Here is a 16,203-nt window from a genome sequence, read left to right on the forward strand (position 1 = left end):
TGAAATTTCAAATACTTTTAATAAAATTATAATCGAATTTAACAATCTTTTTCCATTCATATAATTAAATTTTCGTAAATTTTTCTAATTAAAAATTCATTTTAACATTAATTATAGTCAAAAACACTAAAATTAAAAATAATAAAATTCCTCTTCAAACAAAAAAATCAATTGTTTATTAAAATTAAATTTTTAAAAATCTATTTACTTCGAATAACTCAAAAATTCGATTGTCTGCTAATTGGCGGATGGAGTATTTTGACTAGGAATTTTGCCAAAATTATTTCACAAAAGTAAATTCTTTTAAGTAAACATCTAATGAACAATAGGCAACAAAAAAATCAATTGTTTATTAACAATTAAATTTTTAAAATCTATTTACTTCGAATAACTCAAAAATTCGATTGTCTGCTAATTGGCGGATGGAGTATTTTGACTAGGAATTTTGCCAAAATTATTTCACAAAAGTAAATTCTTTTAAGTAAACATCTAATGAACAATAGGCAACAAAAAAATCAATTGTTTATTAACAATTAAATTTTTAAAATCTATTTACTTCGAATAACTCAAAAATTCGATTGTCTGCTAATTGGCGGATGGAGTATTTTGACTAGGAATTTTGCCAAAATTATTTCACAAAAGTAAATTCTTTTAAGTAAACATCTAATGAACAATAGGCAACAAAAAAATCAATTGTTTATTAACAATTAAATTTTTAAAATCTATTTACTTGAAAAAACTCAAAAATTCGATTGTCTGCTAATTGGCGGATGGAGTATTTTGACTAGGAATTTTGCCAAAATTATTTCACAAAAGTAAATTCTTTTAAGTAAACATCTAATGAACAATAGGCAACAAAAAAATCAATTGTTTATTAACAATTAAATTTTTAAAATCTATTTACTTCGAATAACTCAAAAATTCGATTGTCTGCTAATTGGCGGATGGAGTATTTTGACTAGGAACTTTGCCAAAATTATTTCACAAAAGTAAATTCTTTTAAGTAAACATCTAATGAACAATAGGCAACAAAAAAATCAATTGTTTATTAACAATTAAATTTTTAAAATCTATTTACTTCGAATAACTCAAAAATTCGATTGTCTGCTAATTGGCGGATGGAGTATTTTGACTAGGAATTTTGCCAAAATTATTTCACAAAAGTAAATTCTTTTAAGTAAACATCTAATGAACAATAGGCAACAAAAAAATCAATTGTTTATTAACAATTAAATTTTTAAAATCTATTTACTTCGAATAACTCAAAAATTCGATTGTCTGCTAATTGGCGGATGGAGTATTTTGACTAGGAATTTTGCCAAAATTATTTCACAAAAGTAAATTCTTTTAAGTAAACATCTAATGAACAATAGGCAACAAAAAAATCAATTGTTTATTAACAATTAAATTTTTAAAATCTATTTACTTGAAAAAACTCAAAAATTCGATTGTCTGCTAATTGGCGGATGGAGTATTTTGACTAGGAATTTTGCCAAAATTATTTCACAAAAGTAAATTCTTTTAAGTAAACATCTAATGAACAATAGGCAACAAAAAAATCAATTGTTTATTAACAATTAAATTTTTAAAATCTATTTACTTGAAAAAACTCAAAAATTCGATTGTCTGCTAATTGGCGGATGGAGTATTTTGACTAGGAATTTTGCCAAAATTATTTCACAAAAGTAAATTCTTTTAAGTAAACATCTAATGAACAATAGGCAACAAAAAAATCAATTGTTTATTAACAATTAAATTTTTAAAATCTATTTACTTCGAATAACTCAAAAATTCGATTGTCTGCTAATTGGCGGATGGAGTATTTTGACTAGGAATTTTGCCAAAATTATTTCACAAAAGTAAATTCTTTTAAGTAAACATCTAATGAACAATAGGCAACAAAAAAATCAATTGTTTATTAACAATTAAATTTTTAAAATCTATTTACTTGAAAAAACTCAAAAATTCGATTGTCTGCTGATTGGCGGATGGAGTATTTTGACTAGGAATTTTGCCAAAATTATTTCACAAAAGTAAATTCTTTTAAGTAAACATCTAATGAACAATAGGCAACAAATAAATCAATTGTTTATTAACAATTAAATTTTTAAAATCTATTTACCTCGAATAACTCAAAAATTCGATTGTCTGCTAATTGGCGGATGCAGTATTTTGACTAGGAATTTTGCCAAAATTATTTCACAAAAGTAAATTCTTTTAAGTAAACATCTAATGAACAATAGGCAACAAAAAAATCAATTGTTTATTAACAATTAAATTTTTAAAATCTATTTACTTCGAATAACTCAAAAATTCGATTGTCTGCTAATTGGCGGATGGAGTATTTTGACTAGGAATTTTGCCAAAATTATTTCACAAAAGTAAATTCTTTTAAGTAAACATCTAATGAACAATAGGCAACAAAAAAATCAATTGTTTATTAACAATTAAATTTTTAAAATCTATTTACTTGAAAAAACTCAAAAATTCGATTGTCTGCTGATTGGCGGATGGAGTATTTTGACTAGGAATTTTGCCAAAATTATTTCACAAAAGTAAATTCTTTTAAGTAAACATCTAATGAACAATAGGCAACAAAAAAATCAATTGTTTATTAACAATTAAATTTTTAAAATCTATTTACTTCGAATAACTCAAAAATTCGATTGTCTGCTAATTGGCGGATGGAGTATTTTGACTAGGAATTTTGCCAAAATTATTTCACAAAAGTAAATTCTTTTAAGTAAACATCTAATGAACAATAGGCAACAAAAAAATCAATTGTTTATTAACAATTAAATTTTTAAAATCTATTTACTTCGAATAACTCAAAAATTCGATTGTCTGCTGATTGGCGGATGGAGTATTTTGACTAGGAATTTTGCCAAAATTATTTCACAAAAGTAAATTCTTTTAAGTAAACATCTAATGAACAATAGGCAACAAAAAAATCAATTGTTTATTAACAATTAAATTTTTAAAATCTATTTACTTCGAATAACTCAAAAATTCGATTGTCTGCTAATTGGCGGATGGAGTATTTTGACTAGGAATTTTGCCAAAATTATTTCACAAAAGTAAATTCTTTTAAGTAAACATCTAATGAACAATAGGCAACAAAAAAATCAATTGTTTATTAACAATTAAATTTTTAAAATCTATTTACTTCGAATAACTCAAAATTCGATTGTCTGCTGATTGGCGGATGGAGTATTTTGACTAGGAATTTTTGAGTTTTACGAAGCTAAGAGCTTTAAAAAATTCAATTGTTATTAAACAAATGATTTTTATGTTAGATTATGTTTCTAGAATATTTATATTCAACTCTATAGTGCCAGAAATTATCACGAAAAAGAAAGTATGAAGAATGGATCATTTCGTATTATTTAATTGCGACGCCTATGGATTTGTCAGGTGTCTGGCGGATGGCGGCCGCTATCTTCACGGCACCTAAAAATTACACAGGAATACCATTCAATTATTTTCAATACAATTTAAATTAAATTCCTTAAAAGTATTTTTTTTTAATTTTAATAAAATTTCTTGCAAGAATTTATAAATGTTCATAAATAATTAAATTCTTCTCAAAAAGTCAATTATTCTTAAAAAAATTTTAAAAATTCTTTGATAGAATTTAATTATTTTTATTTTTAATACAAGTTCGATAGAATTTCTTGAAAAATGTAATTATTCTTAAAAATTATATTAATATTCATCGAAGTTAGTCAATTATTGAAATATTTGTTGATAAAATTCTTTAGGATAATTAAATGTTTAGAAACTTTCAATAAATAAATTATTTCTTTTTTTATTTAAATAATTGAATTGTCGTAGAGTTTTCTAAATTTTTTTTCTCTATTTTTTATGAAAATAATTGAAATCCTTTGAAATTTTTATTATTTATGAAAATAATAATATAATGTTTGCATACAATTTTATTAACATTTTCTTTAAATAATTAAATTCTTTTTGGTAAATTTTATTAAAATAGTAGATTTTGAAAATCATTGAAATTAGGACAAGAATTTGTTGACATTTATGCAAATAATTGAACTTTGGAGAAGAATTTTGTTATTTATAAAGATAATTGGGATTTTAACGAGAAATTTTTTTAAATTTTGAACATAGTTGAATTTTACAAGAAGAATTTTATTTTCTTTTTTGAAAATAATTGAATTTCTGCAATTATTTTTAATTTCTCCAAAATTGAATTTTTTTAGTGTTTTCAACAAAAATTTAAATTAGAAATTTTTTAAATTCTATTATTTTTAAAATTGCTTTTTAAAATTTTAAAATTTTATTATAAAAAGAAATGCAAATACTGACATTGTTCCTAGAGACTATAATGTTGTGAGAAAAGTAATTATTTATATTATTGGTTGTTAATGGTAAAAAATTGCGAAAAAATTGCGAAAAAATTGTACAATGAGTTGGAGTAATAAAATCCCAAACCATGAGAAAATTTCACAAAGAAAAAAGAAATAGAGGAGCGCAGACTAATATATAACCAGTTGGTGTGCATGCAATATGTATAAAGTGAGTATAAGGGAATATATATACATATATATGTAGAGGAAAGGTGAGTGGCTTGTCTCTCAAAGGTTGAAACTCTCTTGGATTAGCATAATGCTGTATATGACACAAATGCGGAAAAAATATCGATTAATTCAAGACGGAAATATAAGCCCCCTATTTGAAACATATACGATGTTTCCTACACACAATGTCTGACTATACACTTACTTATTCCACTTCCGACGAAACAATCATGATAATACACCAGCCACGTCTCTATATACCTTGTTGTCTCACTTAAAAATACATTTACCACTACTATTATATAATCACCAACACAATATTCTTTTAGATACACATATATTTGAATATCAATCTGTGTGCAATAAAAAAAGAAAAAGAAAAAAAAACTTTCAAAATTTTCTGTCCCTCACTCATTCTCACAGTCAATATATTCGCTATGAAATCTCGACCAGAGAGATATTTTCCGCGGTTCTTTACAGTTGAAAATTCTTTGTGCTCCATGCAAACTTTTCCTCTATCACGTTCAATGCGCTCACGCTTTGCATTTTTATTCTCTTCTTCATTTGAATTGATTGAAAATAAACGATTTTTCATTCATTCGGTTAGGAGGAAAATTTTTTTTTCTTCTTTCGCACGCAAAAAATAACTTGAGAATCTATGAATTTAAATTTCTTTTTTTTATTATTATTAAATTTTTTTAAAGAGAAGTATTAATTAATTTTTTATACGATTCATTTTTATCATTTTTCTCTAAAAAAGAAAAATTAAAATTCTTAAAAAATAATTTTGTATAATGTATTATTTTTTGTATATTAAATACACAAGGTGTGGTTATCTGGAGATTTTCTACCAAACAAATTTTCTTTCAAAATTTAATTTATGTCGTGTATAAAGGCGCTATTAGGAAATTTATAATGAAATTATTCTCACTACACGGCTTCATTAATCCGTTGCCGATAATTTTCAACGGGATAAAATATCGACTCGGGGTAAAAATCAAAATACTAAATTATATTACTATTGTTAAATTTATATGGATTTTTAATGACTTTTGCTTCATGTTTAAATATTAAAATAATTAGCAACGATATTGACAAAGCTACGACAAAATAATTAATAATAAAATTATTAAAAAGTAGATTAATATTTAATATACTTTGAACGAATTTTAAATACAATTATTTAACGTTATTTCATAAATAAATAAACACATTTCCTAATTAAAAAATAAATAAAATTTCTCGTTTAAAAAATTAATAAATTAATTTTTAGATTAAAGGATAAATCGATTAATTTCTAAATTAAAAAAATAAATAATATTATACCTAATAATTAATATTTAAAGAATATATTTAAAATGCAGTAAAATTGTCGTAAAAATATTTAAGAATCAAGTTTTAAAAATGGTAAAATTAAACATCTCGTGAAAATTCCTCCTTTTTTTCATCGAAAGAAAGAAATAAAAACTCACTTAGCCGCAGGAAATTAAATGTAATAATCAATAAAAAAAATTAAATCGCGCGTGTTCTTACAATGAAGTATCGTATCTTTTCTTTTATATATACCTTTAAGGCTGTGAGCGAGGGCTTTAGCGAATCAACCCTCAAGTGCTTCTCTCAAGCAAAAAAGGGTGAGAATCGTCGACTAAGCACTTGCGTGTAAAGAATACCCCTCCCACTCCCCTCGCACTTAATTGTTGTCTAAGTATAATTTGCTAATTTTTATTTAACGGGCGTTCCAAGAAAAAAAAATCGCAGTAAAAAATTAACTCAATACATTTTTTGCGAGACAGATTAATCAAAACATAGTGACAATAGACTGTTGGTGTATACATGTGATCAGAGCATATAACGATTAGAGTCACGCTAACCAAACATATAACCACTCTACATCAAGTTATTCATGTTTTGAATCCCAATGCGACTTCCCAATGGGATTATATGTGACTACAGACGAAATGTTCCATAAAAAAAATCTCCATTTATCATACATACTGTACGTACGTATAAACAATGCAAATATTTGAATTCTTTCTATAATCACAAAATGGTGAATCAAATATTTAAACAGTGCTAACGTACTTTTTGGAAAAGAAACAAATTTTTCGTTATTAAATACGTATTTTTTTGTAATTGTAGATAAATATTTAATATTTCTGTGACGGAAACAAAAAATAATTTAATATTTTAAAAATACATAAAAATATACCTACTTTTAAAATATTAAATTATTTTTTGTTCTCTATTCCAAAAATATTTTTAAAATAGCCATTTTAATGAAATTTCGATTCTTAATAATAATGACAACTGATGTACATTATAATAATGAATATTTATTTTTAATTTTAATTGCTTACTCTAGGACATATTCCAAGTTAGCAGAAAAATTTTCGACGTTTTCTACGCTAATAGATTTTTTAAATTTAACTTTTTTATAAAAATTACAATTATTGGAGTGATAGTGCCAACAGCTGTACTTTATATTAAAAACAATAATTATTATTTATATTTTTTTTTACTCATTAAATTCCGATACAAATATTAAATACATTCTTTTTTTAAATGTAAAACTCACATGTCTGACTGAAACGCTCTTTAACTACTGCCAAAATAGAATTAGTAAGGATTCCACGTGTTTAGCTTTTCATTTGTCAGGATTTTTAAAATTTATTAATTGGCTAAAAATTTTCCATTTTAAGAATTATAGAATTGATTTCTGTCTGACTAAAATCGCCTTTCACTACTTAAAGAATTTATTTCAGGTACTCATTTTCACTACTTTAACTATTATTTTTAAGTAGAGAAAAAAGCTTTTAGTCAGACAGAAATCAATACTGCTGAATCCTTTAAAATAATAAACTTTCATTTTTCAATTTCATGCAATTGATTTCTGTCTGACTGAAATCTTATTTTAACTACTTTAATTATTGATTTTATCTACTGTTTTCACTACTTGAACTACTATTTTCAAGTAGTGAAAGGAAAATTTAGTCAGACAGAAGTCAAATTGCTTCATTTTGAAAATTAATAGACTTTCTCATTATATAATTACGCAGTTGTTTTGTTTCTGTTCTTTTCTTAAAATTATAAATATTGCTTTACCACTCAAAGTATGGTAAAATAATTACAAAACTAATATAAAAAGTCACGTAATTATAATGAATGTTTTTTTGAAATTAAATTTTTTTTCACTACTTGAACTACTATTTTCAAGTAGCGAAAGAAAATTTTAGTCAGACTAAAATCAATTTTTGCTAAATGATTAAAAAGGAGAAAATTTTTCAATAGCTAATACTTTTAAAAAGTCTCAAATCATGAAAAATTGAAGCAACAAAATATTCTTTTTAATTTTTATTCCTTTTTCATTATTATTTTTCGATTAGTAGTAACAGATGGTTTCAGTCAGACTAAAATTGTCTTCTTCGACTGGCAATGTGAAAATAAGGATTTAATTTAATTTGTCTGACGCAAAGATATTTTACTACTTTCATTTATCATTTTTCCCCAGCATTTAAAGTACTTACGTCTGACTTATACTGACTTGTATCACTGAAGCTAAACTTAAACATTTTTGCTGCTTTATTAAAATTTGGTAATTTTTTATAATTACAAAATTCTCTCTCATTAAATTCCAATACAAATATTAAATACATTCTTTTTTTAAGTGTGAAACTCGCATGTCTGACTGAAACGCTCTTTAACTACTGACAAAATAAAATTATTAAAAATTTTATGTGTTTAGTTTTTCATTTTACAAGGTTTTTAAAATTTATCAATTAACTAAACTTTTCTTATTTTAAATTTATAAAATTAAATCCTGTCCGACTAAAACCGTCCTTTTCTACTTAAATAATATACTTGGACTTTTAATTATATTTATTACTACTGTCCTAAATAATATTTTTTAATATCAAATTTTACTATTTTTAAAGGAAATTTTTCCAAGTCCCAAATTAATTTTATTAAATTTTTTCTGAAATTTACTTCGTAAACTGAACCAAGCTAGAAAATTATTTTCTACTGTATTAAAATTTGTTAATTTTTTATAATTACAAAATTTTCTCTCATTAAATTTTGATACAAATATATTAAATGCATTGTTTTTTTAAAATGTAAAACTCACCTGTCTGACTGAAATGGTCTTTGACTACTGACAAAATAAAATTAGTAAGAATTTCATGTGTTTAGTTTTTATTTTACAAGATTTTTCAAATTTATCAATTATCTAATATTTTCTTATTTAAAAATTTAAACTTTTAATAATGTCTGACTAAAACCGCCCTTTTCTACTTACATTACTTGGACTCTTAATTAAATCTATCACTACTGTCGTGAATAATATTTTTTATTTTATCTCTTTCTACAAAAATAGTATTTTTTTACCAAAACTATTCTTTTTAAGTAGTACTAGCAACAATTTTAGAAATAATGGAATCTAAAAATTTTCCAATTTAAATTTTTGTTGAAAACACTAAAAAAATTCAATTTTAGAGAAATTATAAATAATTGCAGAAATTCAATTATTTAAAAAAAAATAATAATAAAATTTTTCTTATAAAAATTCAATTATGTTCAAAATTCGAAAAAAATTTTCGTAAACATCCCAATAATCTTTATAAATAACAAAATTCTTCTCCAAAATTAAATTATTTCCATAAATGTCAAAAAAAAAATTCTTGTCACTAATTTCAATTATTTTCAAAAAATGTTCTAATTTCAATGATTTTCAATATCTACTATTTTAATAAAATTTCCCAAAAAAAATTCAATTATTTAAACAAAATTTTAATAAAATTGTATGCATACATATAATTTTTTCATAAATAGTAAAAAATTCACAGGATTTCAATTATTCTCATAAATAATAAAATTTTTCTAAGGAATTCAATTATTTTCATGAATAATAAAATTTTTCTAAAGAATTCAATAATTTTCATAAAAAATAATTTAAAATTCTAGAAAATAATAATTGAATTAAAATGATGAAAATAATTTTGATGAAGTTACAGTAACAATATTCTTATAATATAAAATAATGATTTTATCTCTTGGTCATTTTTAATTGTCAGAAAACATGAAGAAATCGATCACTCCGAGTCTTCGACTCGGAGCAATCGATATCTTCATGTTTTATAACAATACTTTTATAAGTTGTTTAATTTAAAAAAAGGTTTAAATTTTAAATTTTTGAATGTCTTAATTCCTGTGAAAAATCCTGTTCCAAAAATAAGATTAAAAATAGGAATATTGTGCAAATATTTTTCTTTTTTTTCTAAAACAAAATAATAATTTTGTTTTAAAAATTGTGATTTATAAACAAAAATAATGCAAAATATATAAATGCTCTATTTCTCAATCACAGTTTTTAACAATTTTCTAATTTTCCTTAGAAGTGAAGAACAAAAATCTGCTTAATTTCAATTTAAAAAAAAACATAATATTTAACAAAATTTTAGTCTTTTAATGAAAAGAAGTGAAAAGAATTCTAATAATTTCTATTTGTCATTACGATTTTGAATTAATTAGAAAATAAAAATAATTATAACATAATAATATAATATACAATCTATTTAAAGTTAACAAATAACAGAAGACAACTTCAGAGTGTGAGGGACAAAAAAAAGTAAATGAATGAAAGAACATTAAAATTATTATAGTTAATTAATTGAAGATTTCAGTCAGCCGAACTGTATTTTTTTGCTGAAACACCCATTTATCAAACATATTTTGAGTCCGTGGCATAATTGTTTTTTCTTCACAAGAATTTTTATTTCATACGCAAAAAGAATGGAAAAAATTGCTGAATTTTTTTTTGGGAAAAAACTCCCGAGTTAGTAAAGTTTACTAAGTATAACTCTCTGTATAGCAACCACTTTAAAAAAAAGCTTTTTACCTCTCCTCTCCTCTCCCCTTCTCTAAGAGAGCAGGAGACACAAAATTCCTCTTTCTCCCTCTCTCTCTCTCTCTTTGCTTGAGAATAAGTTATCTGACTAGTACAAAGAGTTCACGCAAGAAAAAAGAAAAGTTTTTCAAGTAAAGACAGTATGAGGGAGAGTAAAAAGGGGTTTGAATAGAAGATGGAGTGACGAACTGGGAATTACTAAAACGGTAGAAGAGTTTTCGGCGAAAGCAAGCGGCACTTTCGACCACCAAGACAGAGTTTGAATAATGCAGGATCACAAGTCTGCTTAAAACTGATCAGTTTCACCTTTTCTGATCTTATCTCTCTATCTTTCTCTCTTTTCTATTTTTTTGTTTTTTTTGTTTTTTTGGTTTTTTTTTTGGTTTTTTTTCCACCATCCCTTTTCTAAGCTCACTCTAAGAAAGGACGAAACGAAGATTGATTTTAGATTGCTTGGGAATTGGGAATGCTGGGGCACTATACTCAAGGCTGTTTGTGCTCTAGAAGTGTATATACATATATATACTCTTGCAATTCTATAGAGCAAAAGCTTTCGCCACTCTCGAGGGAAGTAAAACTAACGTCAAGCCTTACGTGTGATTCGTATTCGTCGATCAACCATCAAAATTTGAATAGCCTGATAAAATGACCAATCCCAATGGAGTCACTTACACTTATCTCGAGTAATTGAAAAAAAAACTTTGCCTCGTGTAAAATCGTACTTTTCTATTTTAAACTATTTATTTTTGTTTATTTACTCTGAAAAAAATTCACTTGATTCAAATAACCGATTACTTGACTATTATTAATTAACTATTTTAACTTTTTCTAAGGATATCAAATTGAGACAAAAAAAAAATAAAAAAATAGTTGCGAAGCACCGTTTTGATACTTTTTTTTTGTCTCAATTTAAAAACCCTAAGGAAAACTGTGTAATTATTTACAACTTTATTGATAATTGAATTTTTTCTAAAATCGAAAAAATTGTTCTTTTATTTCTATTTCATTTCAATCTATAATTAATTTAGAGGGGGAAAAAAAACTCTCGTAAAAACGTGAAGTTCACAACGTTTGTAATCAACGTTGTTGGAAAAAAAATGTTTTACACGTAAAAAATATTTTTCGTTTACAAATTTCTTTTTTTTAGAATTGTTGACGAAGAAAAACAGTAAAAAAATTTTTTAGACAAAAATTTGAATAGAAAAATATTTTCTCTATTAAATCGTTGATTACGTTGTGAACTTTACCAACGTGAATAGAAAGCAGTGTTCGATTTTATAGAAACAAAAAAAAAATTACATAAATTTATAAGTAAATTCAAAAATAAAACCTGATGTCAAAAATTAAACACAGTTCAATTTTATATCGAAAAAAGAGAAAAGAAAAAAATTACATCAATTTATATTATTTATAATTAACTTAAAAGATAAAAAAAGATAAATAGAAATTAATATTTACATTTTGATTTTATAAAAAAAAAATCTATTAATTTAGAAGAAGAGAAACTGCGGTATCAAAATTCGAATTCGATTTTTCAAAAAGATAAAAAAAAGAGGAAAAAGATTGAGAAAAAACAGTAATAAAGTTTAAACCAATTCGGCTATTATCGAATAGTGCATTATTTCTTATTACCATCCACTCTCTTTCCATTTCCTTTCAGTTCTTTACAGTCTCCACTTGAAGCGTCTTGCTCGCATGAAATATTCAAAGCGATGAAATAGCCTAACTTCTAGCACCCAAGTACGAAAAAGAAAAATTCCCATCTGCCACACTATATGTATAGAAGTGAGAAAATGTAAAATTGAAACCCTTTTTTTTCTCTTTCATTCTTCGTCCAAAAAAATTCTCAAATCTTGAGGAAAATCCATAAAGTCTCATCTTCCACACGATGAGACGAAAAAAAAAATTTAATATTACACCACAACATTTTTTTTCCTATTTTTTTAACTATTATTTTTGTGTAAAAAAAATGAAGGAAGGAAAATATATTCTTAAATTAAAAATTTATAAAATTAGGATATTAATTAAAAATTAATAATCAAGATATTAATTAAGAATTAATAATCCAGATATTAATTAAGAATTAATAATCCAGATATTAATTAATAATTAAGAATAAAAAAATTATTTTCGTTTCATAACATTATAAATATTTTAAATATTTCAAATTATATTTATATCAATTTTTTCGAATACTTAACTGGATTTTAAAATTCAAAAATTGATATTCAAAAAATTCTGAACATTCAATTAAAGGAAATATATTTTTTTAAATATAATTATGTTCAAAATGTTTAATTTACGTTTTTGAATTTTATTTCCTTGAGTAATTGCTCAATTTTTATTTCATTGAGTAATTTCTTAATGATTTTTCACTTTTGATAAAAAAAATAAGTTTATTTATTTAGTTTTCTAATTTAAATTTCATTAAAAAAAAATTTGTTCACGTATAAAAATTGAATTTATAAATATTTTCAATTGTTTAATTCATGTTTCTGATTTCTGTTTCACTGAGTAATTACTCAATTTTATTGCTTTTCATTTCTTTTGATTTTTTCTTTATTTTTATATTTTTATTATTTATTTATTATTTTTGGATTTTTAATATTTTTTATTATATATCTTACAATAATTTATTTTTCTTACTGATTATTATTTATTTTGTTATTTATTTTTATCTCAAAAATCATGAAGTATGAATTATTTTTTAATATGGGATCTAATATATTTTTTAATGAAATTTGAATTAGAAAAAAAAAATTTCTTGTTCTCAAAAATCATTAAGTAAAATTACTCAATAAAGTAAAAATCGAGTAATTACTTAACGAAATAAATTAAAAATTAATTAATTACTCAACAAAATAAAAATAAAAAAAATAAATAAATTAAACACTTTGAAACATTTACGAATTATTTTTTCATACGTGACCTAATATTTTTTAAAAATAAATTCTAAATTTGAAAAAGAAATAAATTAATTTCGTTCATTTGAACTTTCTATTATCAAAGTACTAGAATGATATTTCTTTATCAAAAAAAATCCCCCTTGCTTTGGACTAAACAATAAAAATAGTGAATAAAATAGTAAAAAAAAAAAAATAAAACAAATAATTTTTTATCAAAAAAATTTCCCTTTCATTGGACTAAAGACTAAAAATAAATAGTCAATAAAATAGTAAAAAAAACAAATAATTTTTTAACAAAAAAATTTCCCTTTTATTGGACGAAAGAATAATAATAAATAGTCAATAAAATATTTAAAAAAAAGTAGAACAAATAATTTTTTAACAAAAAAATTTTCCTTACGCAATGGACTAAAGAATAAAAATAAACAGTAAAATAAATAGTCAATAAAATAGTAAAAAAAAAAATAAAATAATATTGAAACTGACGAGTAACACATTCCTGTAGGATATTAAATTGTTCACGCTTAAATGACAGAGGAATGGCAATTAATTTAATCTCATAATTTTAATGTGCAATATAGAGAAGATCCCATTGAATAGAAAACCCTGTATGTATAATATTATATTATGTTTTACGTACTTCGTGCTTTAAGCTCGTAAAGCTTGCCATTTACACTGCTCTCTTGTATACATACATCTGTGTGTTTGGATAAGATAATCACAAATTTATTTTATGTTTCAGGGACTACCGTGGGGCGAATGGTCACCGTGTACAAGGTGAGTAAAATCAAAATTTACGATTTAGCCCGTTATTTATTCAGTCCATCAACTATTTTGGTCTAGAATATTATTCCATAACTTTCATATAATAATTTATATACATAAACAATTAAAAACGAAAATCTATTAGTCGCCAGAAATATACATCGAAATATGTATCTAAATCTGAATTTGCTGGAAATTCGCCCACTAAATTAAATTAGTAATAATTTCTATACTAATTTTTAGGAAATTTCCATTTATATTTTTTTTTTAGTTTTAGTGGAAATTTACTAGGAATTAGTGAAATTTTACTCAGAATTAGTGTCATTTTTATCAAAAAAATTCTCTTATTGAATAAAATATGAAATTTGAATGTATTTAGATATCGAGACAATTTTTTTTCTTAAGGAAAAATTATTGTACATTTCAGAGATGAATAATAAACAATTCCCTAGTAATAAACACCTTTTTATGAGCCATTTTTCAAAAAAATTCCCTTATTGAATAAAATTAACATTTCTTGAAGAATTTAAGCATTGAAACAATTTTCTTTTCTCAAGAAAAAATTAATTTATTAGTCAGAGATGGATAATAAATTGTTGCCTAGTATAAAACCTTTTCGGAAATGAACCCTTTTTTTAAAAAAGAGCCCTTTTTATAAAAAAAAAATGCTCTTATTAAATAAAAATAATAATTTAGGAAAAAATTAAATTAAATTAAATTAAATTGAAAAAGTTAATTAATTAAATTAAATTAAATTAAAAAAATTTTAAACTACCAAATAATGTAGTAAAATTTTATTTCGAATTAGTAAAAAATTTTTATTTTTATTTTATTAGTAAAATTATTAGACGACTTTTCACTAATTCAAATTTAGAGAGCAGATTATAAACAAATAGAGAAATAAAAAAATTTCCGTCTAAATATTGAAATACTTAAATAAATGTTATTATAAGAAATTACTAAAATTCTGGGTTTGCAATATCGAATAATTTCCATTGATGTGAACTCTTTGATTTCATTTTATTTGAGTTTGATTTTTACTATCACTTTTAGAAATCACTGTCAAATATTTAATTAGTTAAAATTTCACTACCTTTAATGTTATACGTATTCTTTTTCCATAACTAATAATTGTTTAATATTAATTAATTTAAAATTAATAATAACTATATAATTTTACCTCTATATTTTAAAAAAATGTCTCAAAATAATACTTGCTTGAGAAAAACAATGTAATAAAAAGTAGCAAAACAAACGAATAACAACAATAGTAATAAATAATAATAATTATAGATAATAATAAATAATAATTATATAATATACAAAATAAAAAAAAATTCCATTTCGTTAAAAATATAATTTATTTTGCTGTTTGTTTTTCGGTCGTGTACAACTCGAAATAAATAAATTTGCAGTATTTTTTTGCTATTGCTCCCGTTTTTCAAAGTATAAATTAGCATTTATTTATATTTATCTACTTTTTGATTTTACATTTCCACTATTTACTTGATTCTATTAAATTTTGATATATCAACAGTTTTCATATAAACTAAATAAATTCTCTTTTGCAAGTATTTAAAAAAATTATTCGGTTGTTTGTAAATAAAACGCAATTCAGTGAATAAGTTGAATTCAAAAGGATTAAAGTTTAAATTCCGAACACAAAGGATAGAGAGAAAGGGTGAAAGAGAAAGAGAGAATGAGAGAGAGAAAAGTGTACTTGATGATTGTAATGTTTTTTTAAATAAAATGTTTTTAATTATAAAACAATCGAGAGAACGAAATATTCAGATGAAATATAATAGATTTAATGAAAAACGCTGTTAATTATTTTAACAGCACTCGACTCTTGTTACTCTCGTTATAATAACAAAAAAAAAAAGAAAAAGTTGATAAATTTATATTTAGCTGTAATTAATTCTTTTTTTTTGGGGGAAAATTTACGATTTTTCAAAATAGAAATTAATTAATGTAATTTTCCTTAGTTATAAATTTTTAATTGATAACATTTCCGAGGGGGACTTTAATTTTCTAAAACTACTTTTCTCAACAAGTCAAACTGGCTTATTTCTGTGGCAACTTTCGCCATATG

The 16,203-nt window shown here is 23.3% G+C and overlaps 1 protein-coding gene and 1 long non-coding RNA gene across 4 annotated transcripts in view; one reads left to right on the plus strand and one right to left on the minus strand.

The window, feature by feature from the left end:
* Nucleotides 1–16,203, plus strand: part of LOC122502994 (protein madd-4) — a 245,727-nt gene that overhangs the window by 157,051 nt on the left and 72,473 nt on the right. For all 3 annotated transcript variants that reach the window (XM_043613374.1, XM_043613388.1, XM_043613381.1), the window contains one exon: nucleotides 14,089–14,123. In XM_043613374.1, the coding sequence (XP_043469309.1) occupies nucleotides 14,089–14,123 (35 nt within the window). The remainder of the gene's footprint in view (nucleotides 1–14,088; nucleotides 14,124–16,203) is intronic.
* The window catches only part of LOC122503062, a 164,438-nt gene that overhangs the window by 64,392 nt on the left and 83,843 nt on the right, over nucleotides 1–16,203 (minus strand). The window lies entirely within an intron of this gene.

The sequence above is a fragment of the Leptopilina heterotoma genome, unplaced genomic scaffold (assembly GCF_015476425.1).
Source record: "Leptopilina heterotoma isolate Lh14 unplaced genomic scaffold, ASM1547642v1 Lhet_108, whole genome shotgun sequence".
In the NCBI taxonomy this organism is placed as follows: domain Eukaryota; kingdom Metazoa; phylum Arthropoda; class Insecta; order Hymenoptera; family Figitidae; genus Leptopilina; species Leptopilina heterotoma.